This window comes from Verticillium nonalfalfae, assembly GCF_003724135.2.
Source record: "Verticillium nonalfalfae strain VnAa140/NRRL 66861 chromosome Unknown scaffold_58, whole genome shotgun sequence".
Taxonomy (NCBI): domain Eukaryota; kingdom Fungi; phylum Ascomycota; class Sordariomycetes; order Glomerellales; family Plectosphaerellaceae; genus Verticillium; species Verticillium nonalfalfae.
The window spans coordinates 17,439-43,349 of record NW_021167283.1 but is presented as its reverse complement, the minus strand read 5'-3'; the positions used below and the strand labels follow the sequence as shown (position 1 = coordinate 43,349).

At 60.0% G+C, this 25,911-nt stretch overlaps 5 protein-coding genes and 1 non-coding gene across 6 annotated transcripts; 2 read left to right on the top strand and 4 right to left on the bottom strand.

Moving 5' to 3' along the window:
• Positions 1-389: 389 nt before the first annotated feature.
• On the top strand, positions 390-3,107 carry SMP3 (alpha 1,2 mannosyltransferase; the record flags this gene model as incomplete). The annotated part of the gene is made up of 4 exons (XM_028641412.1): positions 390-428; positions 579-811; positions 1,386-1,555; positions 1,645-3,107. The coding sequence occupies 4 exons, from the start codon at positions 390-392 to the stop codon at positions 3,105-3,107; spliced, it is 1,905 nt and encodes a 634-aa protein (XP_028494511.1).
• A 5,160-nt stretch (positions 3,108-8,267) lies between these two features.
• RPL10A (60S ribosomal protein L10A) lies at positions 8,268-9,044 on the bottom strand (the record flags this gene model as incomplete). The annotated part of the gene is made up of 3 exons (XM_028641411.1): positions 8,268-8,530; positions 8,598-8,981; positions 9,038-9,044. 3 exons carry the CDS (start codon positions 9,042-9,044, stop codon positions 8,268-8,270), a joined length of 654 nt encoding a protein of 217 aa, XP_028494510.1.
• Positions 9,045-9,498: 454 nt separating this feature from the next.
• D7B24_007300 (uncharacterized protein) lies at positions 9,499-14,506 on the top strand (the record flags this gene model as incomplete). Its single annotated transcript, XM_028641410.1, has 9 exons — positions 9,499-9,596; positions 9,647-10,494; positions 10,544-11,510; positions 11,558-11,788; positions 11,839-12,085; positions 12,135-12,445; positions 12,496-13,013; positions 13,069-13,769; positions 13,820-14,506. 9 exons carry the CDS (start codon positions 9,499-9,501, stop codon positions 14,504-14,506), a joined length of 4,608 nt encoding a protein of 1,535 aa, XP_028494509.1.
• Positions 14,507-14,708: 202 nt separating this feature from the next.
• Positions 14,709-14,807, bottom strand: D7B24_007299. Its single transcript has one exon. It is a non-coding gene; the product is annotated as a tRNA-Leu (tRNA).
• Positions 14,808-15,838: 1,031 nt separating this feature from the next.
• On the bottom strand, positions 15,839-18,158 carry D7B24_007298 (uncharacterized protein; the record flags this gene model as incomplete). Its single annotated transcript, XM_028641409.1, has 2 exons — positions 15,839-17,562; positions 17,618-18,158. The coding sequence occupies 2 exons, from the start codon at positions 18,156-18,158 to the stop codon at positions 15,839-15,841; spliced, it is 2,265 nt and encodes a 754-aa protein (XP_028494508.1).
• Positions 18,159-19,969: 1,811 nt separating this feature from the next.
• Positions 19,970-24,445, bottom strand: SIP3 (SNF1-interacting protein; the record flags this gene model as incomplete). Its single annotated transcript, XM_028641408.1, has 2 exons — positions 19,970-20,423; positions 20,577-24,445. 2 exons carry the CDS (start codon positions 24,443-24,445, stop codon positions 19,970-19,972), a joined length of 4,323 nt encoding a protein of 1,440 aa, XP_028494507.1.
• Positions 24,446-25,911: the final 1,466 nt, after the last annotated feature.

Here is a 25,911-nt window from a genome sequence, read left to right as displayed (position 1 = left end):
TTGATTCAAAGCCACGAGAAAGGGCAGCTCGGCTCCAGATTTCAGACGGGAACTCGAGAACAAAGGCTACGGGTTCATTTCAGTGGTCCCCCCTCGATCGTTGAACGTTGATCGGGGGTGGGTAGACGCAAGCACTCAAAGACTACATTCCATGTCTCGAGAGAGCGTGCGAGGAATGCGAAGGACCTGGGGTTGGGATCCAACTAGAAGTTTCACTCAACACTTGACAGCCGTTGCATTCCACCGTTCATGGCTGCGGGACGCAATCGTCATCGTCACGTAGGTACAGAGTGTGTGAAGGATAACGATGGGAGAGTGGAAGCATGTAGAAGCAGTGAAAGCCGCATAAAGTGACTGGAGATGAGATAATCACACCCATCGCCACCAATATGGCGATCGGAACGTCAGAACACCGTAGTGGTGGATGGGTGGGCGGGACCTTCGGAATCATTTGCTGAAAGATCCGCCCCGGAGGTCCGTCGACTGATATTGGCCCCCCTTCAATTGAACAGCGTGGCCGTTTCGATGGCACGACGTGGTAGATATGATGGAGATGGCTCACTCATGATCACGAGCAGCTCATCGTCTGCTTCGTTCCACCACCACGCCAAAAACACCTGATCACAAAGTTGCAGGTCACGGACTCGACTTTTCGACATTCGGCCACCAGGAGCTTTCCAGCCTTACCCGGAACCGGCGTAGTGTCCCCTACCTACCTGTCGCTCACACCATCAGCCAAGAGTATCGACGCCCAACCCAGGCTCGGTCTCGCTACCGGTACTGGTACTGGCACTACTAGGTACCAGGTAAGGTACTGACTGGTCTGTGGCATCACTGGCATGGCACTTGCCCTGGCCGCGTTCAGAAGTCTTGGCCAGGCTGTCCTGTCACCTTAGGTCCCTCAGGCGCGTCGGGTCGCGCTGGCCCGCCCGTTGAGACCCCTGCTGGGCCCCCCAAGGCCAAGCCTAAAGAGAGAGCACTAAGCATTTTGCTACCACCCCGGAACCAGGGGCAAGCAATCCCGGCGAGCGAGCACCACGACTGCATCCGCAACATAAGCTCCAGGAGACACAAGACTCGACCCATGTGCCTGGGGCCAGGTCTCAGAGCTGGAGATTACCAACCCAGAAAATTCAACAGCAACCCATCCCACGCGCTGTCGCATCTTGCTGCCTCCTCCTGATGCCCACGTTGTTCCTGCATCTGTCATCGCTACCCATCCACCTTGCAGTCTCGCTCTATTCTTCGAGACCAACCCGCTCACCGTCCGGTCCCTTGTCTTCCCTCGTCTGCACCCCTGGCCGCTGGACCATGCAGCTTTGCGATACCCAGACGACTCGAAGCCTGTCGCAAACCTTGGATACTCGCTACTAATCGGCTCGGAGCCGCAACATCCACCGCAACACCCGACGTGCGCGCGCAACTCACATCCAACCTCTTGTCACCATGTGGCGCCGAACATACCTCTTCCTGGTCTTGGTCCGCCTCTGGTTCGCCTTGTCGCCGAGTTACCTCCACCCTGATGAGAACTTCCAGGGCCCTGAGGTTATTGCAGGTATGCGCTCGTCTTGAGAACCCCCCCTCCCCCGCCGCCGCCTTTTACCTGAAATGATTTTTCCCCGGTACTGATGCGCTCTTTTGCAGGCCAGATTTTCAGCTACCCTGTTCGACACACCTGGGAGTTTACGAGCGAGAACCCGATTCGAAGTGTCGCCCCTCTATGGCCTGTCTATGGCCTACCGATGCTCCTTTTGCGATGGCTGTGGATAGGAAATGGCCAGGATGGAGAAATACCACCCATCGCAGTCTTCTGGACTTTGCGCGTGCTCATGTTCCTGACGAGCTTCGTGCTCGAGGACTGGGCCATCCATGAGCTGATTCATTCGCCCCGCCATCGTCGTATCGCCGTCCTGCTTGTCGCCTCGTCCTACGTCACCTGGACCTTCCAGACACATACCTTTTCCAACGCCGTCGAGACGCTTGTTGTGGCTTGGTGCATGGTCCTCATCCAGCGCATCGTCGAGAGTCCGCAACAGGCGTCGCTGCTGGCCTCGACGGTCCTTGGTGTCATGGCTGTGTTTGGTATCTTCAACAGAATTACCTTTCCTGCTTTCTTGCTGATACCCGGCATCCGTCTGGTACCCCACTTTTACAACCGACCTTCCTCGTTCCTCGTCATGGCTTTCGCCGGCCTGGCTACCGCGAGCTTGGCCATCGGCATCGACACGGCCTTTTACCTCACCGAACCCATTACCTGGACGGATCTCGTCTCCCGACCCGTCATCACGCCGATCAACAACCTCCTTTATAACATGGCACCGGAGAACCTCGCCCAGCATGGCCTCCATCCGTGGTACCAACATCTTCTCGCTAATATCCCGCAGCTGCTAGGCCCGGCCGCCGTGCTGCTCTTCACGCAACCCCATCTTTCGTTGCGTCTTTACTCGGCCGTCTCTGGCATCTTTGTCCTCTCCATCTTCCAGCATCAGGAGGCCCGCTTCCTCCTACCGACCGTCCCCCTCATCCTCTCATCTGTCCAGCTGCCCAAGAACCGCCGCGCGCTCCAACTGTGGGCCGCCGTCTGGGTGGTGTTCAACGTCTTCTTCGGTGTCCTTATGGGCATCTACCACCAGGGCGGCATCGTTCCCGGCCAAGTCTTCATGAGCAAGCAGCCCGACGCCACAAACGCCATATGGTGGAAGACGTACTCCCCGCCAATATGGCTGCTGAACGGCAAGAACGAGGTCCTCACGACGCACGACGTTATGGGCCTTGACGGTGAGAGTCTCCTCAAGCAGCTCGCCGGGCTGGCAACGTGTGACACGCCCGCGGACCGCAGGAATCGGGAGTACCTCAAGGAGAAGGAAGGAACCTACCTCGTCGCGCCTGCGTCAGCGACGTGGCTCGACTCATATCTGCCGAACAAGGGTCTTGAGGGCCTGCGGTTCCGCGAGGTGTGGCGATACGATAGGCACCTGAATCTCGACGATTTGGACTGGGGTGAGGATGGTGTCTGGAACACACTCAAGAGGGTCATTGGCAGGAGAGGTCTCGTCGCGTGGCGCGTCACCAAAAGCTGTGGCGGTGGCGGCACGGGCGAGAGGTAGCGAGTTGGAAGAGAGAGAAAAAAAGAGGGGAGGCTGAAGTGAAAATAAGTAACAAATATGATACCTAATGATAATGCTCTTCATCAAAAGTACACTACCTATCTTGCCGTGGACTGAACAGGAAACGGTCCGACCTTTTTCGTTCACAGTATCGTTTGCCCGTTTCTATCGATGGCGGCTCCCCCCCCCCCCTTGTCGGACCGACATGCGGGCTGGGGGCTTTGCCTGATGCGGAAGCGAAGCTGCGCGGGCGGTTGTGGCGTGGCGCACCGTCCACGTCCCTGGGCCATCCCATCCCAAGCAGAGCAAAAGCAGAAAGATCCGAAGCCCAAAAACAAAACAGGGTCGTCACAATGACTGATGGGATGGAACGCGAGGCACCACGAGGTCGAGTCGAAGCTTCGGAACCTGGGCGGAGCTTCCTCGTTTGGCTTTGCTCCCAGGCGAGAGGGACGCCATGGCCAGGAAGGCTTTTCCGCTCGCGCGTCGTCGTCACATCTCATGTCGCCTGTAGCCTCGGGAAGCCTCCGAGGCGATGACGGGTTTGTCACGGATCGCCCCAGCCATGCAGCTTTGGCAAAAGGGTGCGAGCGTCGTCGGCAGTTGTGGAGAGGGGGGGGGGCCTGTTTGGAACCCTCCGACGCGAGATCGGGCTATCAGAAAATTGGGCGGTCGCCGTCGTCAGCTCTTCTTGTCAGCAAAAGTCAAAATGACTTCATCTGGAAAGTCGTGTGACGGTCGGAGACTTCCGATTCAGGCGCTCCGCCTGGCGCTCACTCACTCCAGCATCGCGAAACAGGATTGATAGTATATCATTTCAATTTCGTTCAAGTCGTGTTGTTGTCCTGCGGAGTTCTTCTTGAAGATACTCCGCTCCTTCAGGACTGATCCGCAGCCTTAAGGTCCATTCTAACGTTACACGGGAGGAGAAATCTTGTCCTCCCTTTGCCTGTAATGATGAATCCAGTCTCCCGTCCGGCGCGCTTCATGGTGTTGGCCAGAGCGGGAAGCCGTAGCCCCTATCGCCCGTAATGTGCCGAGCTGTCCATGCTTCCATGCCCGCCCGCCCGCCTGTCTAGTTTCCAGTTACGGAAGACAGAGCTTCCCCGTTCAAAATAATGAGCAAATGTCCTGTTAGGGGGTCCATCCCTTGGGAGGACCTGAAAAGTCCAAACGCCGGATATGCCCTCGCTTGAATAAAGTCAGCCTTTGCGCCGTGTCCTTGGTGCTGAGTTGTTGATGGTGCCGTGTGAGAGTTCCCGCGGGAGCTGTTTGGCATGGTATCCATCCAGTGTATGGAGGCTCTCGTGTATCGGCCCATCCATCGGTAAAAAAAAAGGTTTGTTTGCGCTGTCATAGGAAAAACACAATGTCGTCGATATCGATCAAGTCTTGGTAGTGTGGTGGTGCTGTCGTACTCGTAAATGGATCATGTCAAGACCAGGAGATTTCTCGTTTCTGGTTCTGCTGAACAGACTAAATGGCCGGGAGGCCGGGGAGCAAGGCAAATGACGAGAACCTCTTCCCCTAGCCCGTGCCGAGCTGATCAATATTTCCGAGAAAGACGAGCGAGGCATTATGGGTTGTCATGATGGGGCCGGTTCAGTGCGAAGCCAGCACCCACGCCAACACCCACGGCCAGCAGGATGATCAATATCCCACCAGCAATCCATGCCCAGAAGAGCTTCCGCCTGATGCCGCAAATCGAGCCGTCGGCGCTCTCTAGCCTCGTCGCTGAGTCGTAGGGCATCCTTTTCTTTTCTGCCGTGGGCGCGGGTCCCTCGGATGTCGATGAGGCGTACATGATACAGTGCAAGAGAAAAGGCCGCACAAAGGTGATGATAGCCCGGAGCTTCTCACCACCTGATCGAGAGCGGGCTGGAAGAAGCCTATAAGAAGACCCTCGGCAGCCTTTTCTTCTTTCTAGAAGTTTGCCTTGAAGAGTCAAATCGAAGAGGCGCAGGCCATTCGCTTTGGCTGGAGACCTCAGTTTCCTTTCACCACTGGGGTAACTGGCTACCCGTTGGACTCGCTCGGGGGTGGTTGCACGCTACGTTTCGTCTGCGTGGAATGCGGGACGGGGCCACGGCGCGTGCGAGGTTGTCTCTGTCCAGCTCGTGGTGTCGTCTGTGCCTGGAGAAAGAAGCGTGTGGTGACGAAGTTGGGAAGTGACGAGGGGATGCCAAGAAGGTGCGATGGCCTCTCAGAGAAGTCCTTCGTCTGGGACGGGACGCAAATGTAAGACTCTAGGTGGGCTGGAGGAGAGATCAAAGCGAAGCAGAGCAAAGACGGCAGCTAGTTGGTGGGTGGAGGGTCCGTATTATGAGTGCGAGTGGTCCTTGTCGCGTGCTCTGGGATCAACATTCCTCTGCGGTTGGAGGGATCGTTTGTATGCCTGTGAAGAGAAACGAGGGGAGAAAGGAGGGGGGAGTGGATGTAGAAGAAGAGTAGCGGCGGCAGCAGCAGCAGCAGGAGGAGGAGGAAGGATAGACAGGGCACGTTTGGAGGGGCCAGGAGTAAGAAGGAGGAAAGAGCAGGAGCGTCAACCAGAAACAGAAAACAGAAAACAGAAACACGGCAGTGGCTGCTAGTTCCAGCGCAGAGCGAACGAAGACGAACAGACTAGGCGTCACATCATCCACATGGGCATGGTCATGAAGTATCGAGTTCCACTTGATGGAGCTTGAAGGTAGGAGAATCTCGGACAAATCGATCCCAGCCGGGCCTTTCGTGGCGGGCGGAACGGTGACCAGGGGGGGGGGGGATACATGGTACACTTGACGGTCACTCGCTGGTCATGGGGAGGGGTGGATGTGGATCTGCCGAACGAGACGGAGCCGACTCAAGATGGCTTTGGCCTGAGGTACGGTAGCAACTTAACATGGTCCTGGCGGGGGAAAAAAGAAAGAGAAGAGGCGCCTGGGAACGAGCGCCTCCCATGGTCCATCGCCCGTCGCTTGTGGTTCGGAGATACCCCAACGAGTTACGTTTCTTGGGGCCCAAGGCGGCTCTTCGTCATGCACCAGACCAGGTTCAGGGAACCTTCCATCGAGCCGATCCAAGTTACCCGTCAGTGGTTGGGGCGTCTGTGAATGGGTCGTGGGGGGGTGGTAGGGGATGCGAAGATCAGCAGCAGCGCCTGCGAGGTTCCAAGGCTACAAGCCTACCGAACAAGCAGATAGGGGTGGGGTGGCCGCTAACCAAGGATTTAGGCAGAGAGAGAGGCCGGCCGACTGGGGAGGCGTGGCAGTGTTTGGAGCCATGGGAAACCGGCGGATAATTGGCGGACTTCGATTCCACGATCAGAAATTGGCGGACAGACAATTCGACAGATGGGTATACAGACACAGCACATGCTTGTGCAAAAGTGGAGGAAAGGAAGGGGAAACGAGGGCAGGGCGAAGGGGTAAAAAAAAAATGGACGGGAGAGGCGCCGTAGATGGGCCGAATGCCACCGGCCAGTGCCAAAGCAGATGGAGACCCTTTCCCCTCTCAGCTCCTCACCCGCCCATTGAGGCAACTTCTGGCCATGGGGTTTACCCTTTGAAGTTGATGCACGTCCGTCCCCTCGCCATCGGTGCATGGTTGGTTAGTACGTGGAGGGACTACGGGCCTCGCTCATGTGTTGACACTGTCGCCGACACTGAGACCAACACTGACACGCAATTCTCGCGAAAGGAAAAGGGGAGGGGAGGGTCGCCCGATGTCTCGGGGTCTCTTCTCGAAGCGTCCAAGCCTAGCGCCTCCCCTCCTAGAGGAGCTCTGTAGGGAGGAGATCCTTCTGATGATGAGCATTCCCCCCGCGTCTCCATGTCTGTGATGCTCATTCAACCAGACGTCAAAGCACCCCGGCAGTCACCAACAAAGTCAAACATCATGAGACGGCATTGCTGGCGCCGATGATCAGTCAGGCTGCGCAGGCTGACGATGGCAAACGTAGTTCAACGCCAGTCGCACCGGCCAACACGGCCGTTACCGAATCGGAACCGATGGAAGCATTGTCATTGGGGGGTTGTTGCGCCTCGTAGATTCGCGGATCTCGGTCCTGGGAAGGGGGGAGTGTGCGCCCGCGCCCGCGCATGTGTGTGCTTCTTCCGGGGCTGCATGAGCCTTTCTTGAGAAGCAAAGTCAACATGGGGAAACGCAAGGCAATCAAGGTTGCTTCTCGGCCCGTCTCTCCATTGCTACCTACAGGCCCCTGGCTGGGGTTTTGGCTAGGCGCGCAGTCGTCATGAGAGGCTCCAGGCTCGCGAACACTTCCAAGTTCGTCTATCCCTACTTGATGCCCGCGCCTCATAAACGGCCGACAGGTGTAAGCGGCCATTTGCAGTTAGCCAATCGTCCGCGTAAATGGTGCCGGGCGGCAGTTGAGCCAGACAGGCCAAGCGATCTACACAAGAGGTCCTGGGTTGTTGTCGGATCCTACTCTGGATAAGAAGCAGATGTTCTGCTGTTGGTCCGTAGATTTAGACAAGGGGGGGTACAAAGTCTACCCGGCAGTCTGGTCGAGGTCGAACTTCACCACCAACGGACCTAGACAGACTCAGCTTGAGTCGTCGTGGGCCACCCGCGGACCGATGCGCTTAAGAAGAAAGTCACCGAGCTGAATGTAGGTTCTTTTTTACGAAAACGCCTGTCGATGCGAGGCACGCACCAAATCGTATCCTCCATCGAGATGGCAGCATTGGTCAGAATGTCTGACTACGACGTTGCAGCGTCGGTCGTGTTGCGAGGCACGTTGTGTCAGTGCCGTTGCAGATCCAATGTCGGCTCTTTGATCATGTTGTATGAACATCTTTGATTCAGACGCCTGACCGATTGGGCCATGATCAGCCAGTATCTGATTCGGCAAAACGTCCCCGTCGCCCCTGGTGTCCAAGGCGAACCGGTGCCGACGTGTTTGTTGGCCCATGTCGATTGAGCAGAGAGATTGCACATTTCCATTCATAGGACAGCACATGCAGCATAATTTCATAGTCGGACGAGACATCACGCGGCAGGCATCGAACGAGAGTTGTGGGAATGATTTGGTATTGATGAGCACCCTTCCCACATGCAGAGCTTCCGACCCTCAGTGCATCCCGTCTCCGGACCGTCCTTCTCGGCCTTCCCAAGTTTCAACCTAGTACTAACTCCGGGACCGTCCAGTCGAGAATGCGCTTAGTACAGGCGCTTGGGAGGAGACATGGAAGCCTTGATGGTAAGGCTTCCAACGTTCTGCCAGCCCTTCTTCAGCAGGGAGACAAGGTAGTTGATGGCCAGCATGATGTTGGCGACGAGCTGCTCCTCGGTCATGCCGACGTTGCCGACGGCGACACCCATGCACAGAACCTTCTTCAGCTGGAACTTGATGGTGGACTTGACCTCGGTGATCTTGTCGGACAGGTTGTCGGCGTGCGAGACGGGGGTGGGGAACTTGCCGGCTGTGGTAATGGTCAGTCTGGAGGGATCAAGGCAAAAGCGGTGGGGAGCCCATGAGAGGAAACATACCCTTGGACAGACCGGGGCCGAGAAGACGGGGGATCTGCTTGATCAGAGAGTCGGAAGCGACGAAGGCATCGTACTTGCGCGCGAGCTTCTTGATGAGCTTCTTGTTCTTGTTCAGCTTCTTCAGATCGTCGGCAGACATGGCGTCAATGCCACCGTGCTTGGCACGATCGATGTCGTGCTGGTCACCGAGAATGCACAGAGTCATGCCAGGGCGGGGGACCACGGGCAGGCGGACGGTGCCGGAGAAACGCTTGTCACGCTGAGGGTCATAGTTCTTGAGACCGATCTGGAGCTCGACGGACTCGAGGAAGTTGCGCTTCTTGGTCTCGGTCGAGTACTCGAGGAGCTCGCCGATCTGCGTACGGACGTTGGCAACCGTGATCTCTGCGTCGGGTTGTCAGTCGTGTTCATTGATGCTAACACATTGCGAGAGCACTCACTCGACATCTTGGCGATATCTCCCAGTAACTGGTAGCACGGATGTGTCGTTGGGTTGAGGAGGAGAGGAAGATCAAGAGGGGCCAAAAAATTCCAGTGGGTTTTGACACGGCACCGCAATTTTCGACCCTCTGCCTTGCCTGTGGTGCGTGTGGCTGAGTCATCCAGCCGAAACGGTCCGTGCATTGCTGCCCCTCCTCTGCCCCTCCATGACCAGCGCCAGCGCCTGGTGGAACAGCAGGAGAATTCGCGACCCAGGCCGAGATGGGAAGGCCTATGGATTTTTGGAACACCCTTCGAGCACTCGATTGCTGGCCTGAAGAACTAGGAAATATCTCAGTACAGAAAAGACCGGATCTCGCAATAGATCTGTTCCTCATGTCTGCCTGGCTGAGCTGAATTCCTCCCCATCTGCGAACTTGCACGCCAAATTAACGTGTAAGCGGCAAGATTTTCGCCCGTCATGGACGCCACGCTGGAGCGCCCAATTCATGAGAATTTCATCAACACGCAAGACCTAGTAAAATGGGTGGAGGGACAACCCAATGATTCTCGCATACCGTAAGAAATCTTACTTCACTCAATGAACCCTTACACTAATCTCATCACAGCACCGCTCAGAGCATATTTGATGACCTCTTGGCCAAGTCCTCCCAGCTGAAAGCGACATCCGGCAACTCGTGCGTCAAGCTCTGTGGTTTTGTGGCTCAGTGCACAAAGTCTAAGCTTCCTGAGATTCAGGGATGGGCCTACACAGAAGAGATGAGCTTGAAGCTCTTCAATTTCTTTATCGAGTGGAACGAGGTGGAGGCGCATAGACACCTGAGGCTTGTGTTGGACCTCCTCCCAAGTCTCATCAACCAGAACCCCGATTCAACGATAGGGTCTGCAGTCAAGTTGAACATCTTGGATACCCTGGTTTCCATCGTCGGACCCAATTCCTCGAGACCTCTGGTCAAGTCGTCCATGAAGGCCCTGGATCAGTTTACCTCCAAGAGGCTCTTCTCTGTCGAGGAAATTGGACAGAGCTACCGCAGAGTACACGCACATACTGTCTGGCCATCAGATCTGGATCTATGGCGGGTAATATTTGCACAGCTATTCCATCGCATGATCACTATGCGCGCCAACGCGGGCAAGCTGGTCGTGACGCTCTACCAAGCCCTGCAAAAGTCAAAGGGCGAGATCGGCCAACAGTTCACCGTCCAAGTATGGCTCGAATGGCTTCAGGAAGCTCTAACGAGGGCACCCATGTTGCTGGATAGCGTCAAAAACTATGTCTTCCTCCCTGTATTTAAGCAGGACCGCGCCGGGTCTCTGCGGTTCCTGGAGATTATGAAAGAGCTGGACCCGGTATCGGTGACGAGTGAAGACGATGAGGACGAGGTCAATGTCCAGGCTTTGCTGAGGTTCAATGCCTTGGAAATTGGAAAGAAGGTCGGAATCGTGGATGAACCTGGTACTGCTTCCTTCACTCTATCTTCCAGGCCTCATGCTGACATCAACAGGCGGTGTCCCCTCGGAAACCAAGTCTGCAGTCGTCCTCGAAGAAGCTATGCTTCACAGCGTGTTGTCCCACCCGTCGTCTGAAGTCCGATCGCTGGCGTTATCGCTCATCATATCTTCAAACTCAACAACTAGGCCGTTCTTTGAGCCCTCACTCCGTCTCTTGCAGACGCACCTCCCTCACCACTTCTCCGATCCCAGCGCTAGATTCCGCATGGAGCTTCTGAGCAAGGTCAAGGCCATGTACCGGCGCGCACGAGGCGCCATCCCTCTCCTTCAAAAGGCGCTTCATCGGGTCGACACAGCGCCATCAAAAACAACGCCAAAGGCAAACAAAATCAAGGTTGGCACGTCTGCCGAGGAGGCAATGGCGTGGCCAAAGGAAAGGATCGAGAACGTCTTGGCTCAGCACAAGGATTTTGTTGCGTGGTTCTTGCGATTCCTCAAGTCAGAGCTCATTCCGACAGCTTCGTATCAACGCCACTTCTCTATTCTCCGCGCCACGCTCTTCATCATCCGCATAGAGCTGGATGACTCGAAAGTCTGGGAATCCAATGAGGAGGAGGTTCCATTCTTCAGCACCTTTGACACCACATGGACACGTATACTTTTTGACCTGGTCATGGACGCCTTTGAAGATGTGAGGGCTATCAGTAACGAGATTCTGATGGTCTTCTTTACCGAACCTCGTTTCAAGGACGCCATCAGCCCCCTGGGTCATATAAGGACCGTCACCGAATTCATCGGACGAGCCGAAGATATCACACGTCGCACCGCGAGGGCTGACCACTCTGACGGCCTTGCTCGCTCGTATGAGCTCCTAAGTCGAATCCACGGCCAACAGCAGGAGCGACTCCTCGTGGTAGCTTCGCTCGTGGATCTATTGGAGGGCAAGCTCTCTCTGGCAGAGATTGATCTTGGCAAAGCCGTTCTTGAAGCTCCTATTTACGGCTATTTTGCCTCTCTCCGGTACGACTCCATTCAACCTTGCCATTGCAAATAGCTAACGACAACAGCTTCGTTTGGCAGAGCCTTTGTGAAGCCACCTACACCGAGCCTGAGATGAAGGCTCTGGATCACCTACAGTTTCGTCTGGTAAAAGCCTGCCAGCGCATCTGGGCGACTGTGGCATACGTCCTCTGCGATGACTCGCCGGAGGGTCATCTACCGCAGGAGCTGGAGGACATCGAGGGCCTCGATACCAAAGATCTCTTGAGCTACAGTTTCCGTGCCATCCACGAGTCCAGGTTTGTCCCTAATAAGCCTTCCAAGAACCTGACTGGCTGACATGACACAGCAATCTCATGCGGGCGATGATCGTGTCACTGAAAAGCAAAGCGAGAGAGGGCGATTTGCGTCCATCTGTCTCCACATTTTCTGCCTTTGGACAGTTGACCTTCGATCAATTGACGAACTTGCGACACAGAGGTGCCTTCTCAACGGTGTCTCTGACTTTTGCCACGTGCTGCCAGCTTGTGCAATATTCCGGAGGAAAGCCTGACTGGGTGCCTGAAGGCGAGACGCTGCTGGACGTCTGGTATAGGGTCAGTTTGCTGATCTGATATGCTAGGTCAATTGCTGACAAGGATATAGGGAAGCCAGGAGTGTATCCTCACCCATGCGTCGACAACTCGCCGGTCGGCTGGTATCCCTTCCATGATCACTGGCATCCTGTCCGCCGATGCCGAATCCCCGTCTTTCGATCGCGTGATCGCAGACTTGACAGAAGTTGCGCAGCGCGAGGCGCGCGTCACCAAGACTGACGGCTCCAACCTACCCCAGGTCCATGCTCTTAACTGCTTGAAGGACATTTTCAAAAGCGCTCACCTTGCACAAATGGGCAAGGTGGAACGGCACATCCCCCAGTGTCTCGAGCTCGCAGCTGGCTGCCTCAAAGCCGAAGTGTAAGTACCCAGGCCCAAGCAAAGTGACCAACACTAAAGCGAGCGAGCAGATGGGCGATACGGAACAGCGGTCTCCTCCTCCTCAGGAGTCTGATTGACAACCTCTTTGGCACGAACGAAAGCAAGACCCTTATCGAAGCCGGCTGGGACGGAAAGGCCTCGCGAGTTCATTATCACAAGTACCCCATCATCCCAGTCGTGCTACTCAACCTTCTGCGTTCCGGACAGGAAGTCATGAAGCCTAGCACCGGCACCATTGCCGCCGAGTCTGTGTTCCCTGCGCTAGACATTATCCGCCGAGCTGGACCTCCCGAGGACTTGCGCGCAGAGCTGTATGGCCTTGTCACTGAATACCTGGGCAGTCCAGTGTGGCACGTTCGGGAGATGACAGCTCGTGCTCTGTGCTCTTTTCTGCTGCATGACGGCTGGCTGCAATCCATCCAGGAGCTTGTGGATGGGTCTGAAAGGCAACGGGTGTTGACGCAGGCCAACAGGTTGCACGGTGTGCTACTCACCATCAAATACGTCTTCGAGAAGCTGGCAAATGTTTTGCCAGAGCTGGCGCAGAGTAAGTCCATATCCAGGTTCTCTCTTTCTCATTCAGGTGGTCTGACACGCATCAGGGGACACTTCTCCGTTGTTGGACTTGGTCCTCGACCTCTACAAAGAGGCTCCCGAGATCTTCCTCCGATGCCCCGAGGCACACGCAACATATGCTGAGATCCTGAATGTCATCTCTGCCTTTGCATCTGGGACCGCCAACACGCCAGCCGAGATTGCAGCAGAAGACGCTTTTGCAAGCTATGCTCACAGTGCCTTGTTAAGCGGCCAGATTGCGGTCCAGGAAGTCTACCAAGCAGCGTCGAGCCGTGACGTGGCTCTCCTTTCGCGCAAGGCCATCAACACAGCATCGAGCAAGCCAGAGGCCGCGGTCGACATGTTGGAGGCCATCCCGGTCGTGTTTCAGGCCATCATGAGTCCCGAATTGGGCGGCGAGCTGTGCAACGTGTATCTGGGCGTGGGCGCCCAGGCAGAGGCTCCGGAGCCGCGCATCGTAGCCCTGGAAAACCTCGCCGATACGATTGATGACCTTCTGGAGCAAACGCGTCTGGACTTGATTCCGTCAGATGCTAGCCTGGCGGCCCTCTGGAACGAGACTCTCGCCAAGTCGTTGAACCCCGGCCTCTCCAACGCCGTCATCCGTCTCAGTGGTTCCATCATGGCGACGTCCGCACTCCGCCAGGCCGCAAACTCCCAAGGCCATGCTCTCGAGACTCTCCAGAACTGGACAGCCATGATTTCTGCTGCAGGCCATGAAGACCAGGTATGTGTATCCGATGTTTTTCAAGCCGTGCACCACAGCTAATGATGCAGCCGTTCGATACGCGCTTCGCAGCGACCCAATCCCTCAAGTCGTATCTTTCTGCGTGCCCCTCTTCGGAGCCCGCCTGCATGCCCGTGCTCCTCGCCCTCTACGACGCCCTCAATGACGACGACGAGGAAGTCCGCGCCCTCGCCGCTCTCGCCTCGCGTCCTGTTCTAGCCAGCCAGACCCTGCTCCCGCTTCGCGCAGCCGACTCCCTCCTGCAGCTACTGCACTCGTCCTACAGCCAGCTGCCTGCCTACCATGCCGCCGTCGCGCAGCGCTTGACGAGCACGTCCTCGGCGGCCCAGCAGCTCGCGACGGCGCTACACTTTGACGACGCGCTGTTCGCCGTCGAGGAGCAGAACCAGTACATCGACGAGGTGCGCGAGGCGCAGCGGTGGGCGGGGGCCTACGAGAGTCTCCCTGCCGGCGTCGACGACGCTGCGCTGGGCGGATGGGCCGCTGACGGATTGAAGGCGCTGAAGGAGCACGTCGAGAAGGAACGGGATGGGCCGCTCGGGTGGACGGGCATGCCGGATGCCTACGCCGTCTGCATCCGGGTTCTGGTGGCCGCGAGGGCCGTCGTCGCCAGGCAGGGCGGGGAGGCTGAGAAGCTCAAGGCGCTGATGGCGGAGCTCAAGGGGGTGGCACCGGACAAGGCGGTGCACGGCATGATTCTGGAGTTGCTGGGGTAGACGATCGCGGTACATGGATGCTTGCTAGACAAACGGTAGACATCCAGTCTGGGCTGGTTGGGCAGTGCAGTGTTCTCTTCGGCGCACTTGTCGCAATTTGCATGTTGAATGTCAGGTCAGTGTGCTCGACCAAAATGAAGAGCAGGCCTCGCTCGTCACGCGACGTGAGGCAGACCAGGCAAAAAGCCAAAAAGGATTGTGATGACGAGATTGGGATTCGAACCCAAGATATCTCACGATACAACTGTGCAATCAGGGATTGGCTTAAAAGTTGCGCCTTCAACCACTCGGCCACCTCGTCTCGTAACCGAAACGGGTCGGCGTGGGGGCTCATGAACCCACAGACCAGGTGGAGCCGGAACAGGCAACGGCGCTTGCGGGTTCGAGGCACGCCTTCGTGCTCCGGCATGGCGTGCCCGCCGGGATCGATACCTGCGAAGCCTGTCGCGACAGATGGTGAGCACGATTGGGTGATGCAACAACGAGAGAGAGAAAAACAAGAGAGAAGGCGTGTAGGGATATATACTCCGAAGGAATCCGTGAACCGCTCGCCCACTTCCCTCGTCTTTGGTGTGTACTCCTAGTCTCAGCGCCTTTTCATTTTCCTCGGTATTGATGCACAACACTCTCTACACCTTTATAGAGCGGTTGATTTTTTTTTTGGTGCTACTGCTCATTATCGAATGGCAGGATCCTGGGACGCGGTCAGCGTCGAAAAGCAGAGTGAAGCTTCGCTGGGCATGTAATCGGCGTAGCATTCGATGAATTGATATACCGTGAAATACCAAGACATCTGCTCCGCTCAGGAAGTCTTCTTGACCAGCTGGTCGTCCCATCCGTCAGGCTCGACCCGGGCGACCCGGAAGCTTCTTGGTACCGATGGCCCGAGGAACGAACGCATTGAAAGCGCGTGTGCTCCGGCGCGGAGGAGCATGATCAACAGCAGTCTAGTCTGCTCTTCATGCTCCGATTCTACGAGGCCTTTCGGCAACGGCAGGCCACGCCCCTGATCTGCCCTCGTAGTCGCGAGACTGGCCTATACTTGGAAGATCACGAGATTCACTGCCCGGCGGGGTGTACCATGCATATCCGCTCTGACAGAAGGGTACCTTCCCGTCCAGTCAGGCTGGTGATGAATAGTGTAGCCAAGTGTTCCATTGTGGCCGTCAAGCTACGATATCAAAAGACGACTATCATGACGAGAAATCTCAAGTCATCGCTGCAGTCCCCCAAACGCCATGCCTTTCCAACGCCGCGTTGTTCATCCCAACGTCACCATGACGTACTGGCCCGCGTCCCCCTCTCATAACCAAGCAGCGACCGACAACGAGGCTACGACGAGGCGGCGGCCTGCGGTACCTTCTCGGGCGCCCGGACACCCGCCGACTTTGTGCTCCAGCCCGAGTCCTGGCGGCGGAGCCCCGTGATGCCCTTGCCGAGCTTGCCCATGTCGGCGACGAGGCGCGTGTTCTGGGCCTGCAGCTCGCCGACCTGGGCCTTGAGCAGCTCGACCTCGTGGAGCGCGAGGTCGCGCTGCTGGCGGACCTTGTCGAGCTCCATGGCGGCGTTGGCCTTGAGCTCGCGCTCCTCGGCCTTGCGGCGGCGGGCCTCGGCCTTGCGCTCGTCGTGTGCGCGCTTCTCCTCGAGCCGTCGCAGCTCGCGCTGGTACTTTTCCTCGTGCTTGGCCACCTCGCGCTCGTGCTTCTCGCGGAGCCGCGCGGCGGCGGCCTCGTCGCGCTGCGTCGACTGCGTGCCGTCGGCGCGCTTGGCCGTCATGCGGCTCTGCAGCTTGTTGAGCTTGTCCTGCATCTTGCGGCGCCGCTCCTGGAGCTTGCGGAGCTCCTTGTCGTGGTGCGTCGCCGAGTGCGACAGCGGCGCATGCAGGCTGCGCGACTCGGACGACTGCGTCGACACGGCGTCGTCGCGCAGCGCGTCGGCTGACAAGGCGTTCTGGGCGCTCTCCGTGCGCTCCATGGCCGATGTGAAGGAGCGCACCGAGGACGTGTCGCTGATGGTGCTGAGCGAGTCCGAGTCGTCCTCGTCGCGGGCGTGTCTGTACGACAGCGTCTCGTCGCTGCTGTTGGGCTGGCTCTGAAAGAAGCCGGGCAGGCCGACGGGAAGGCGACCGGCCATGGCTTCTGTCGCGTACCCGAACGCGCCCGAGATCATGCCGTAGAGACCATTGCTGCTGGCCATGCCATTGCTGTGGCCCCCCGTGCCGCTCGTGTCTCGCGGCGCCGCGCTGTCGGGGACGAGATTGGCGGTGGGCGCCGTTGACGCCGGCGGTTTTGACGTCGCTTTGCTCTCGTCGGCGTCCACAGCCTCCGTCTTGGCACCGTCGTCGGCAGCGGCGGCGGCCTCCTCCTCCTCGTCGTCGGCAGGCGCAGGATCGTCGGCAAAGTCGCGGGCCGCCTTGGCCGTCAGCCAGTTGAGGAACTTGCTGGCATCACTCACTATGCCGCCAGGGGTGCCCCTCTCGATCATGAAGCGGGGGACGTTGCCGCCGGGGTCGCTGCGCGTGACCATGAGCCACTCGACGGTCGTCGGCGCGTCGTCGTCGTCGTCGCCGCCGCCGTCGCCCTCGTCGTCCATGGCGTCGACGTGGTGTCCGGCGTCGACGTGGTGTCCGGCGTCGTCTCGCGCCGGCGCGCTGCCCACGGAGAGGCCGCGGTTCCGACTCTCGTCGCTGCCGGCGGCGGCGACCTTGCTGGCGGCACGCAGGACGGCGTCCCTGCTCATGTCCTCGGCGACAGCCTGCCTCTGCTGCGCGCCCTCGGCGCCGACGTCGATGGAGGAGCGCGCCCTCTTGATGGCGCCGGGCTTGTCGCTGGGCACCTCGCGGATGATCTCGACCGACTCGTACTGGCCGCGGATGTAGCCCTGGCGCGGCGGGCACTGGGGATGGTCGCACGGCTTCGACAGGATCATAAAGGTGCGCAGCGGGCGGGGGGCGCCGTTGGGCACGGGTTTCGTCTCGGCCGTGTCGGACGAGAGCAGGAGGGTGACAAAGTCGCGCGGCGTGGTCGGGCCGGGGAACTGGGCCGACAGCTGGAAGACTGGCCCGGGTCAGAGGATACAGCAGAGTTGGGGGGGCGGTTGTTCTGCACTCACCTTCGGCCTTGCCGGCCGCGCGGACAACATGATGCTCGACCTTCTTGTCGGCGCCGATGCCGCGGATGCTGCCGCCGCCGGGCCCCGTCTGGACCTTCATGCTCTCGGCAAACTCGCGCTCGAGGCCGAGCTTCCAGGTGGCAAAAGGCAGGCCGTCGTGGATGCTGCGGCGGGCGAACCAGCTGCCGCGGCCGTCCTTGGCGGCGAGCTTGTAGACGTTGATGGCGAGGGGGTTGTCCCTGGGGTTGACCTTGACGTCCTTCCACTCCTTCATGAGGTCCTGGGCGGTCCGGATGGAGGCGCCGGACTGGCGGGCGGCCATGGCGGCGTTGAGGGCGACGGAGGGCTGGGGCGGGTCGGTCTGGGCGCGGGCGCGGCGGGCGGCGGTGGCGGCCTGGACGGGGGCGGGGACGGGGATCGAGTCGATGATGGTCTGGGCCGAGGCGAAGGTGTCGGCGAGGAAGGCGGACAGGTCGTCGGCGGGCACGGTGGACCAGTCGACGGGGCCCAGCGCGGCAAAGGGCTCATGGTGGGACGGCATGATGGGGGGGTGTTCTGCCACGGACGCGATGCCGTGGTTGTGGTGTGTCGTGGTTTGGTGGTTCGGTGGTTCGGTGGTGAGGTGTCGTCAACGATGTTGGCTCGGGGTCTCGCAGGGTCGGGACACCTCGTGGCTGCCGTTGTCGTGCGTGGGCGCCGAAGTGTCCGAGCGCATGAATGTCAATGTGCTGTCGGCGTAGAGGGGGGAATGGGAGGGCGGCAGCCGAGTACGATGTAGTCGGGTGCTTCTCTGTCGTATCTTTCGTCGTATCGTTCGGGTTCGTCGTATGGCTCGTCTGCGGGTGTCGTGGAGCAGTAGAGGGGGGGTCGCCAAGGCAAAAGCAGGACAATGAGGACGGTGAGACGAGAGGACGACGAGACGATGAGACGATGAAAGGATGATGAGGAAGATGATGTCCGGTACAGGCGGAATGGCGGAGGGCTAGAAATATTGGTGATGGTGGTCGTGACAATCGGGAAGGACGGATGGATGGAGGAGGCCTGGGCGACGGGGAAGAGCAGGAAGGAGCCTTGCCCAAGGCAGGTCCTTCTCCACGGCTGCCGCTGTCACCGACGCTGCCTTCCCTACCTACTCCTCGTAAGTAAGGTAGGTGCCTACTCCTTGTAGGTAGGTACGGAGCAAGCCTGGTAGGCACGGAGCAAGCCTGGTAGGTACCTTGTACAAAGCCATGTACACGCCCGGAGACGGCGGAGCTTTCACTCCAGAACGCGAAACCCAGAGCCCGGACGCCCAGAGACGCCAGCGCAGGCCTGGTCACCTTTGACGTCACGAAGCCGGCGACCATGCTACCCACTGCCGCAGCGTGCCACTTGGGGCGGGGGCGCGAGACCCTGGACGGCGCGACGTCACCGCTGGCGGCGGGCTGCGGGGTCACTGGTTGGGTCAGCTACCTAGGCTTCAGGTACTTGCCTAGGTACCTACCTAGGGAAGGCAAGGTACCTACCCAGGTAAGGCAAGGTAGGTCGTAGGCACTAGGTCGTAGGCATCTAGGTCGCTAGCTACCTAGACATACGCTGTAGACATACGCTGTAGACGGCTGTAGACGGACGCTGTAAACAGGGCGAACACAGAGCGTAAACACAGCCTCCGGCACGAGGCCTGAAGCCCAGGTCTCACGAGCACGCGACACGCCCCTCCGTTCTCAACTCGTTCCCCCACACTGCAATCCCCCCTCCAGAATCATCCTCGACAGCAAATCGAACAGCCAACACGCGACGAATACCGGTTTTCATCCACAAGCACAAGAACAAGCCCCCCCCCCCCCACCGTCTGCCAAGCCAAGCCCATCTACCACCAGCGAGATCGCCGCGAATTGCAGTGAACCCACCCCCCTGGCTGCCTTGTCTCGGCCACCATCATCACGCCTCTCCCCCTTGGGACCGACAGCGGGCTCTGGTGCTCTACTCTGGGGGCCAAGGAACCGGGCTCGACCGACCTGCTGGAAGGTTCTGATCTGATACAGTGCGATCAAGCAATGTCATACAACTGGCCCGGAAGCCAAAGGCCGCCATGATCGCTGGAGCGCGCCCAGTACCAACATCCCCTTGTACCGGAGGTCATTCTCGCTCCGCCTCAAGGGACCATGTCGCTGGGCACAGGGGACGAGTGCTGGGCACAGGGGACGCGTCGGACATGGGAAAAGGAACAGCAGGAAAATCAGTAGGGAGGAGACTCTACACGCGTGCTGCTCATGCTCTGGGTATCGTCGTGCCACGGCCACCCACGCACCACCCAAGGTCCCCCTACGACATGCAACACCAGTCATCGAGGATCGCCAGCCACCCACCCCGCTACAGCCCCGTCACAGGATCACGTCCCTGCGCGAGCGCCCTCTGCTCGACCCGGCAGCTGCCGCAGTACGCATCGTGCCACGCGCGCAGCCTCGCCTGGCGCGCCTCGCCGTCCGCCGGCGGCAGCACCGTTTGCCCGCCCGCACGCTTCGTCTCGCCCGCGCGCTTCGTCTTGGCCGCCGCCTCCTCGCCGAGCACCGTCCGCAGCTGGTCGCACCGCGTCGTCTCGTCCGCCAGCCAGTTCTCCCACTCGGACTGCACCATCTCGCGCTCGATGCTGTTGACGACGCGCATCGCCACGAGCAGGTCGTGCCGGTACGACCCCAGCCGCTGCCGCGTGCGCCGGATGCGCCGCGCCGTCGCCCGGCTCGACGCCGACGTCAGCGTCGACCCGGCGCCCTCGAACGGCGCGTCGAGGTCCGTCGAGTTGGTCACGCGCTGGAACGCCGAGAAGCTGCCGTTCGTTAGCAGGAGCAAAAGGACTGGCGAGCATGAGACGTGAGACGTCGTTCCTCCTCCTCCTCCTCCTCCTCCTCCAAAAATAACAAGAAGGAGAAAAGAAAAATAAAAATAACAAGAAGGAGAAAAGAAAAAGGGCACAACATACCAAGCACTCTCCTCCGGCCCGCTGCCGTTCCGTGCAGCCCCCGACGCCTCGCCGAGGTCCGCCATGTAAATGGCCTTGCTCATGACGACGTTGGGCCCGACGCCCACATTCTTCATGAACCGCACCGCCCGCCGCTCCGACCACCAGCCCGAGTTCTCCTTGGACGCCCAGAAGACGTTGGTCAGCGCGCTGAGCCCCAGCAGCAGCAGCAGCAGCCGGTGCGCCGTGACGACGCCGAAGACGGTGCGCACGCCGGCGATCGCCCACATGATGACCGACGTCACGGCGCTCTCGCCAAACGACCGCACCGTCTCGAGCAGCATGGCCGTCAGCGTGCGCTGCTTGATGACCTGCCTGCGCCCGCCGCCGCCGCCCGCCGCGTCCGTCTCGGCCGGCGAGAAGACGACGACCTGCGTCTGCTGCCCAATGTTGCCGTACACCTGGATCGCCCGCTTCGTGCGGCTGTGCGACCCCAGCTTGCGCACCTGGTCCGTCGCCACCTCGGCGAGGTCCTCGGCGTCGCCGCCCGCGTCGTCGAGCGCCTGCCGCTCGACGAGCCGCTTCGAGAAGGCCGGCGTCTTGGACCAGTCGACGCGCGTGTAGAGCGCCAGCTTGCACTTGGACTTGGCCACGTGCGTGATGACCATCTTGACGACGAGCTTGAGGTGCTGCGAGTGCGGCAGGTGCCACGCCGTCTTGACGTGCGTGACGACGTACGTGACGTGGTCCTGGAACACGTCAATGACCTGATGGTCGACCACGTCGGCCGACCTCGACCGCCCCAGCATGTCGGCGTAGTCGACCTTGAACGTGAACGCGCGCCGCAGCCGCCCCTGGTCGCCCAGCGTCCACGGGCCCTGCGCGATCCGCTGCGCCCGCCGCTCGAAGTAGAGCTTGGGGAACACGAAGCTCTTGTCGCCAAAGAGCACGTGGAAGCACGCCTTGGCGCTGATCTCAAAGTGCCGCTCCGCCACCTTGTGCTGCATGTCGTCCGGCTCGAACACGACCGGGTGCATCGGGATCTGGAACTTGGGCGCCGGCCGCAGCTGCGCGTGGCTGAGGTGGAGCCGTGGCACCGGCGGCCCGTGGCTGCCGCGCCGCGCCGGCCGCCCCGCCGTCGTGCCGTCGTCGTACGGCGTGCTGGACGAGATCTCCTCCCAGCTGTCGACGCTGGGACGCCGCTGCGTCGTGTCGTGCTCGAGTCCGATGAGCGCCGTGACGAGCTCGTGGAGCGCCATGGGCTCTTCGGCCTGGAGGTCGTCCACGAGGAGGTTCAGACGTGCGTGGAGCAAGACGAGGTTCTCCAAGAAAATCTTGATCGTGATGCGTGAATAGCCAGTGTCGTTTGACGCCTCTCCGAGATGGAGGTAAATGTAGTCGCACTCCTTTCCGGGCGCCGCCGTCACTTCCGTGATCATGTCGAGGCTCATGGTGTATGCGATGACGAGACCGAGCTGCTCGCCGTAGAAGTACAGGTTGTCTGGCGTGACGAAGATGCGTCCGTGGCCCGCGACGCCCTCGCCCTGCGGCGCCGTGTCTTCCTTGCCCGTCGAGCTGGTCCAGGCGGCGCTGAAGACGAGCACGAGCTTTTCGTCGAGCGGCACGGCGGGGAAGAGGAGTCGGAACTGGGGGTGCTGTGCGCGCAGATCCTGCGGGTAGCCCGGGGGGAACGTCTCGACCTGCTGTCTAGGCCGGGCCGTCTTCTGCACGTCCCGCGTCGTGTCGACGCTGACGGTCTTCCGATGTGCGCCGACGGGAGGCGCCGGCTTTTCCTCGCCAGCCTTGCCGACTTCGGTGACAACGAGGCCGAACGGGTTCTCGTCCATCTGCCCCGGCGTCCTGGGGCTGCCGTGGCCGGCGCCGTAGACCGTGCCCCACGGATTGCTGCCCCAGTAGTTCGCCATGACGGCGGCCGGCAGATGGCTGGCGGCATCCAGCGCCAGGCCCTTGTCGCCCGTGACGGCAACGGCCGTGCGACTGAGAGCCGTCAGCACCGGCGCCTTGGCCAGCGTGGCGGGCGCCAGGTGGCCCTGACGGACCTCCCGCGGGGCGAACGTGGGGCTCTGTGCAGGTTTTCCGGAGACGGGGGCCATGATGGACGCGGGATGCCCCGGCAGCAAGCCGTGGCTGGCAGAAATGAGGCTCGCGATACCGCCGCCGCCGCCACCGCCGCCGCCGCCGCCGGCCTGCGCGCCAGCGCCGTGCCCACGCGCGTCGAGCTCGCCGCCAAAGGTGCCCTTGCGGTGGAGATCAAGCTTCTGGATGAGCCTTGCCGCGTGTTCCCGGCTCGACTCGCCCTCCTCACGGATCATCATCTCGCGCCCCAGATCGCGCCCCAGCGCCGTGATGGAGCGGCGCGACCCGCCAGCGGCGTTGACGTCAAAGCTGGCGCGGCTCGTCAGGTTTCCGTCGGGCCCGGGCACGGGTAGGGTGCCTGCCCTGTCGAGGGCAGCCGCGGGCGGTTCGTCGCCGGCGAGCTGGGCATCGAGGGACTTGGCCGAAAATTCGGGAACGGGAGGCGGCGTGATGTGAAAGGCCGGGTCGAGGCCCGAGGGGAGCGGCGTGCTGTCGCGGCCCATGCTGGCGTCAAAGGCCTTCCTCTTGGCCACGTCGAACACCTCGAGCCACTCGGTGAGCTCGCCCTGCGTCTCGGCCTGCAGGACCATGGTCTGGCTCTTCGTCTTGATCTCGAAGCAGAAGCGGCGGTCCTCGGCCACGGCCGGCTTGGCGCTGCACAGGAGGACGCCGATCTCGTCGCCCTGGAGAACACCTTGGGGGCCCTGGATGAGCCAGCCGAAGATGCCGTCGCGGCAGTAGTACCAGCGGCGCACCCAGTTGGTGCGCGCGGGTTTGCCGTAGACGCTGCGCAGGAAGAGCCAGCCCTGCTTCTCGGAGATGACGGCGGCCTGGTCCTGGGCCGGCACGCTGACGGGCCCGCGGCTGCCGAGGTAGGGCACGGTCGAGGCGCTGTAGTCGTCGAGCTCGCGCGACGGCTTGGTGGCCTCCTTGGCGCCGTGGCTGATCTCCCTGCGGACGCGCATGAGCTCGCGGCGGAAGACGGACTCGGTGGCGTCCATCTCCTTGGACCAGCCGCGGATGCGGTCCATCTCGGTGCCCCACTTCATCATGTCAATGACGGACTCGTGGGCGCGCTTCAGCTCCTTCCACATGTCGGCGCTCACGCGCACGAGCAGCTTGTCGAGGGAGAAGCGCAGGTGGGGCGCCATCTGGCAAAAGTCCATCGAGGCGGCGAGGTAGATCTTGCGGGCCTCGTACACGGCAAAGGCGTCCTCGCGCAACGACGAGGGCTCCTTGGTCTTGGGCTGGGCGACGTAGCGGGCGAGCATCTGGTCGAACTGGCGCTGGGCGCTGTCGAGGGCGCGGCGCGTCTCCTTGAAGGACCGCAGCTCGCCTGTCAGGAAGGCGCGGATGGGGTCGACGTTGATGCCGTCCATCCTGCGCATGGTCGAGATGACCTGGGACCACCAGGCGCGGATGCCATCGCTCGATCGTCGCAGGGCGAGCAGCGTGTAGTCGTTGTCGATGACGCCATCGACGGCAGCGGCGGGCGGGAAGCTCTTGGCGAGGCAGAGGTTGATGTTGTCCTCGAGGGCGAGGATCTCGCGTGCCACCTTGGACGTCGCTTTTGTGTAGTCGTCGAGCCATCGTTCAATGGCCTCCACCTGGTCGGAGAAGTAGGCGGCCGTCGCGCGAAAGGTGGGGGAGTCGAGTCCAGCTTCGTTGAGGCCGACGGGGATGGCTGGACTGGGCTGCTGCTGCTTGGAGCTCGTTGTCGCCGGCGGTGGTGGTTTCGACGGCATCGCAGCAGCTGCTGGTGCCGGTGGTGGTGCTGGTGGTGGCTCGGACATGATGACGGCAGCACCACGGTGTGTGTGCCAGGAAGCCTCGGGGAGGCGCTGTGAGGTCGGGCTTTGATGGTATCGATGCGTGTCTCTACATCAATGGCCTGGGGATGGGGAAGGTCGGAAGCTCGAGGGGAAGGAAGCTCGTGAAGGAGCATGTTTGTCGGATGACGTCGCCAGGCTGGCGCTTAAGGGGGAAGCCTCGAGAGACCTGGGAACGAGTGGCAGACAGCTGGCAGCCTTCCGGTTCAATCACGTGTGGGTTTTTCCCGATGCGAGCGCGATGCGAGCACGATGCACTGTCACAACATGGAGTACGAAACCGAGCAAGCGTCGCAGTCGCATCGAGAGCGAAAATGGTTTACTCTGTGGCAGTGGATGCCATATTCTGTCTATACGATTATACGGGCAGGTCCTCGCTTTCGGGTGTCGCGAGAAGCTCGCAGTCTCGACGTCAAGATCAGCCAACACGTGAACCTGCATTTCGTTGCAATACCCAGCTAGGTCCCTGTTGGCTTGAGTGATCAGAGGTCGTGTGCCCGAGAGACATAAGCTCGAACAAGGTAGGTGGTATAACATCAGACAGGGACTATCGCAACGGCATGGAACTCAAGTGTCCGTATCATGTGACATGGCTCAAGGCAGAAACGTCCTTGGCCCTCGATTCGTATATGCAGACGAAAGACAACCATGCCGACCACCCCAAAAGCCATCAACAGCTAGACACGTGTACCGACGGCATAAAACGACACCCTCACTCAGCTAGCCAGGGATCACGACCATCCGGACGCACCGTGGAACCGTGGAACCGTGGAGGCGGCCATCCAGACTACCGGGACGATCAGTCTCCGCAAAAAGTTGGCAGCGATGCAGATGGTGACAGCACGGTGAAGAGATTTGGGAGGCATCCGACAGTGCCTTGCGTACCTTATTGAGAAACGCTCTGGCAATTGGCAACCGAATGCCACGCAAGCCACCTCAAGGTCCCCAAGGTGCATGGCGACAGGGGTCCGCATTGGCGTTTCCCTGCTGCGCCTCACGCCAATCTTTGCCACGGGTGTGGCGCCCCAGCCTGGCTCGTTCTTTTTTTGGCACCTGTAGACTCTCGGTCGTCTCCGACCCCAAGCAAGCATCAGCAAGCATCAGCATTCTGCGATCGCCCATCATCCATCCTCCTAATGCGCACTTTGCATTTTCGACTTCGCCATCTACCATGTACCACCATGTACAGCGTCAGTCGCCTTGCGTCAAGCATATGCTCCTGCATTTGCCTGCCACCTGGCACTGCACGGCTTCGTCCCTTTTGGTGGGCCGATGACCCGGTACGATCGACTGAGACCTGCCAACGAATACCCTGTGGCGAGGGGTTGTCCCATGCTCCTCCCTAGCTACCTAGGTTCCTGTACATCTGGTACCCCCATTTGCCTGCAATACGAATCGCTTCCTTTCGCCCTATCGATTACGCCCAGTCT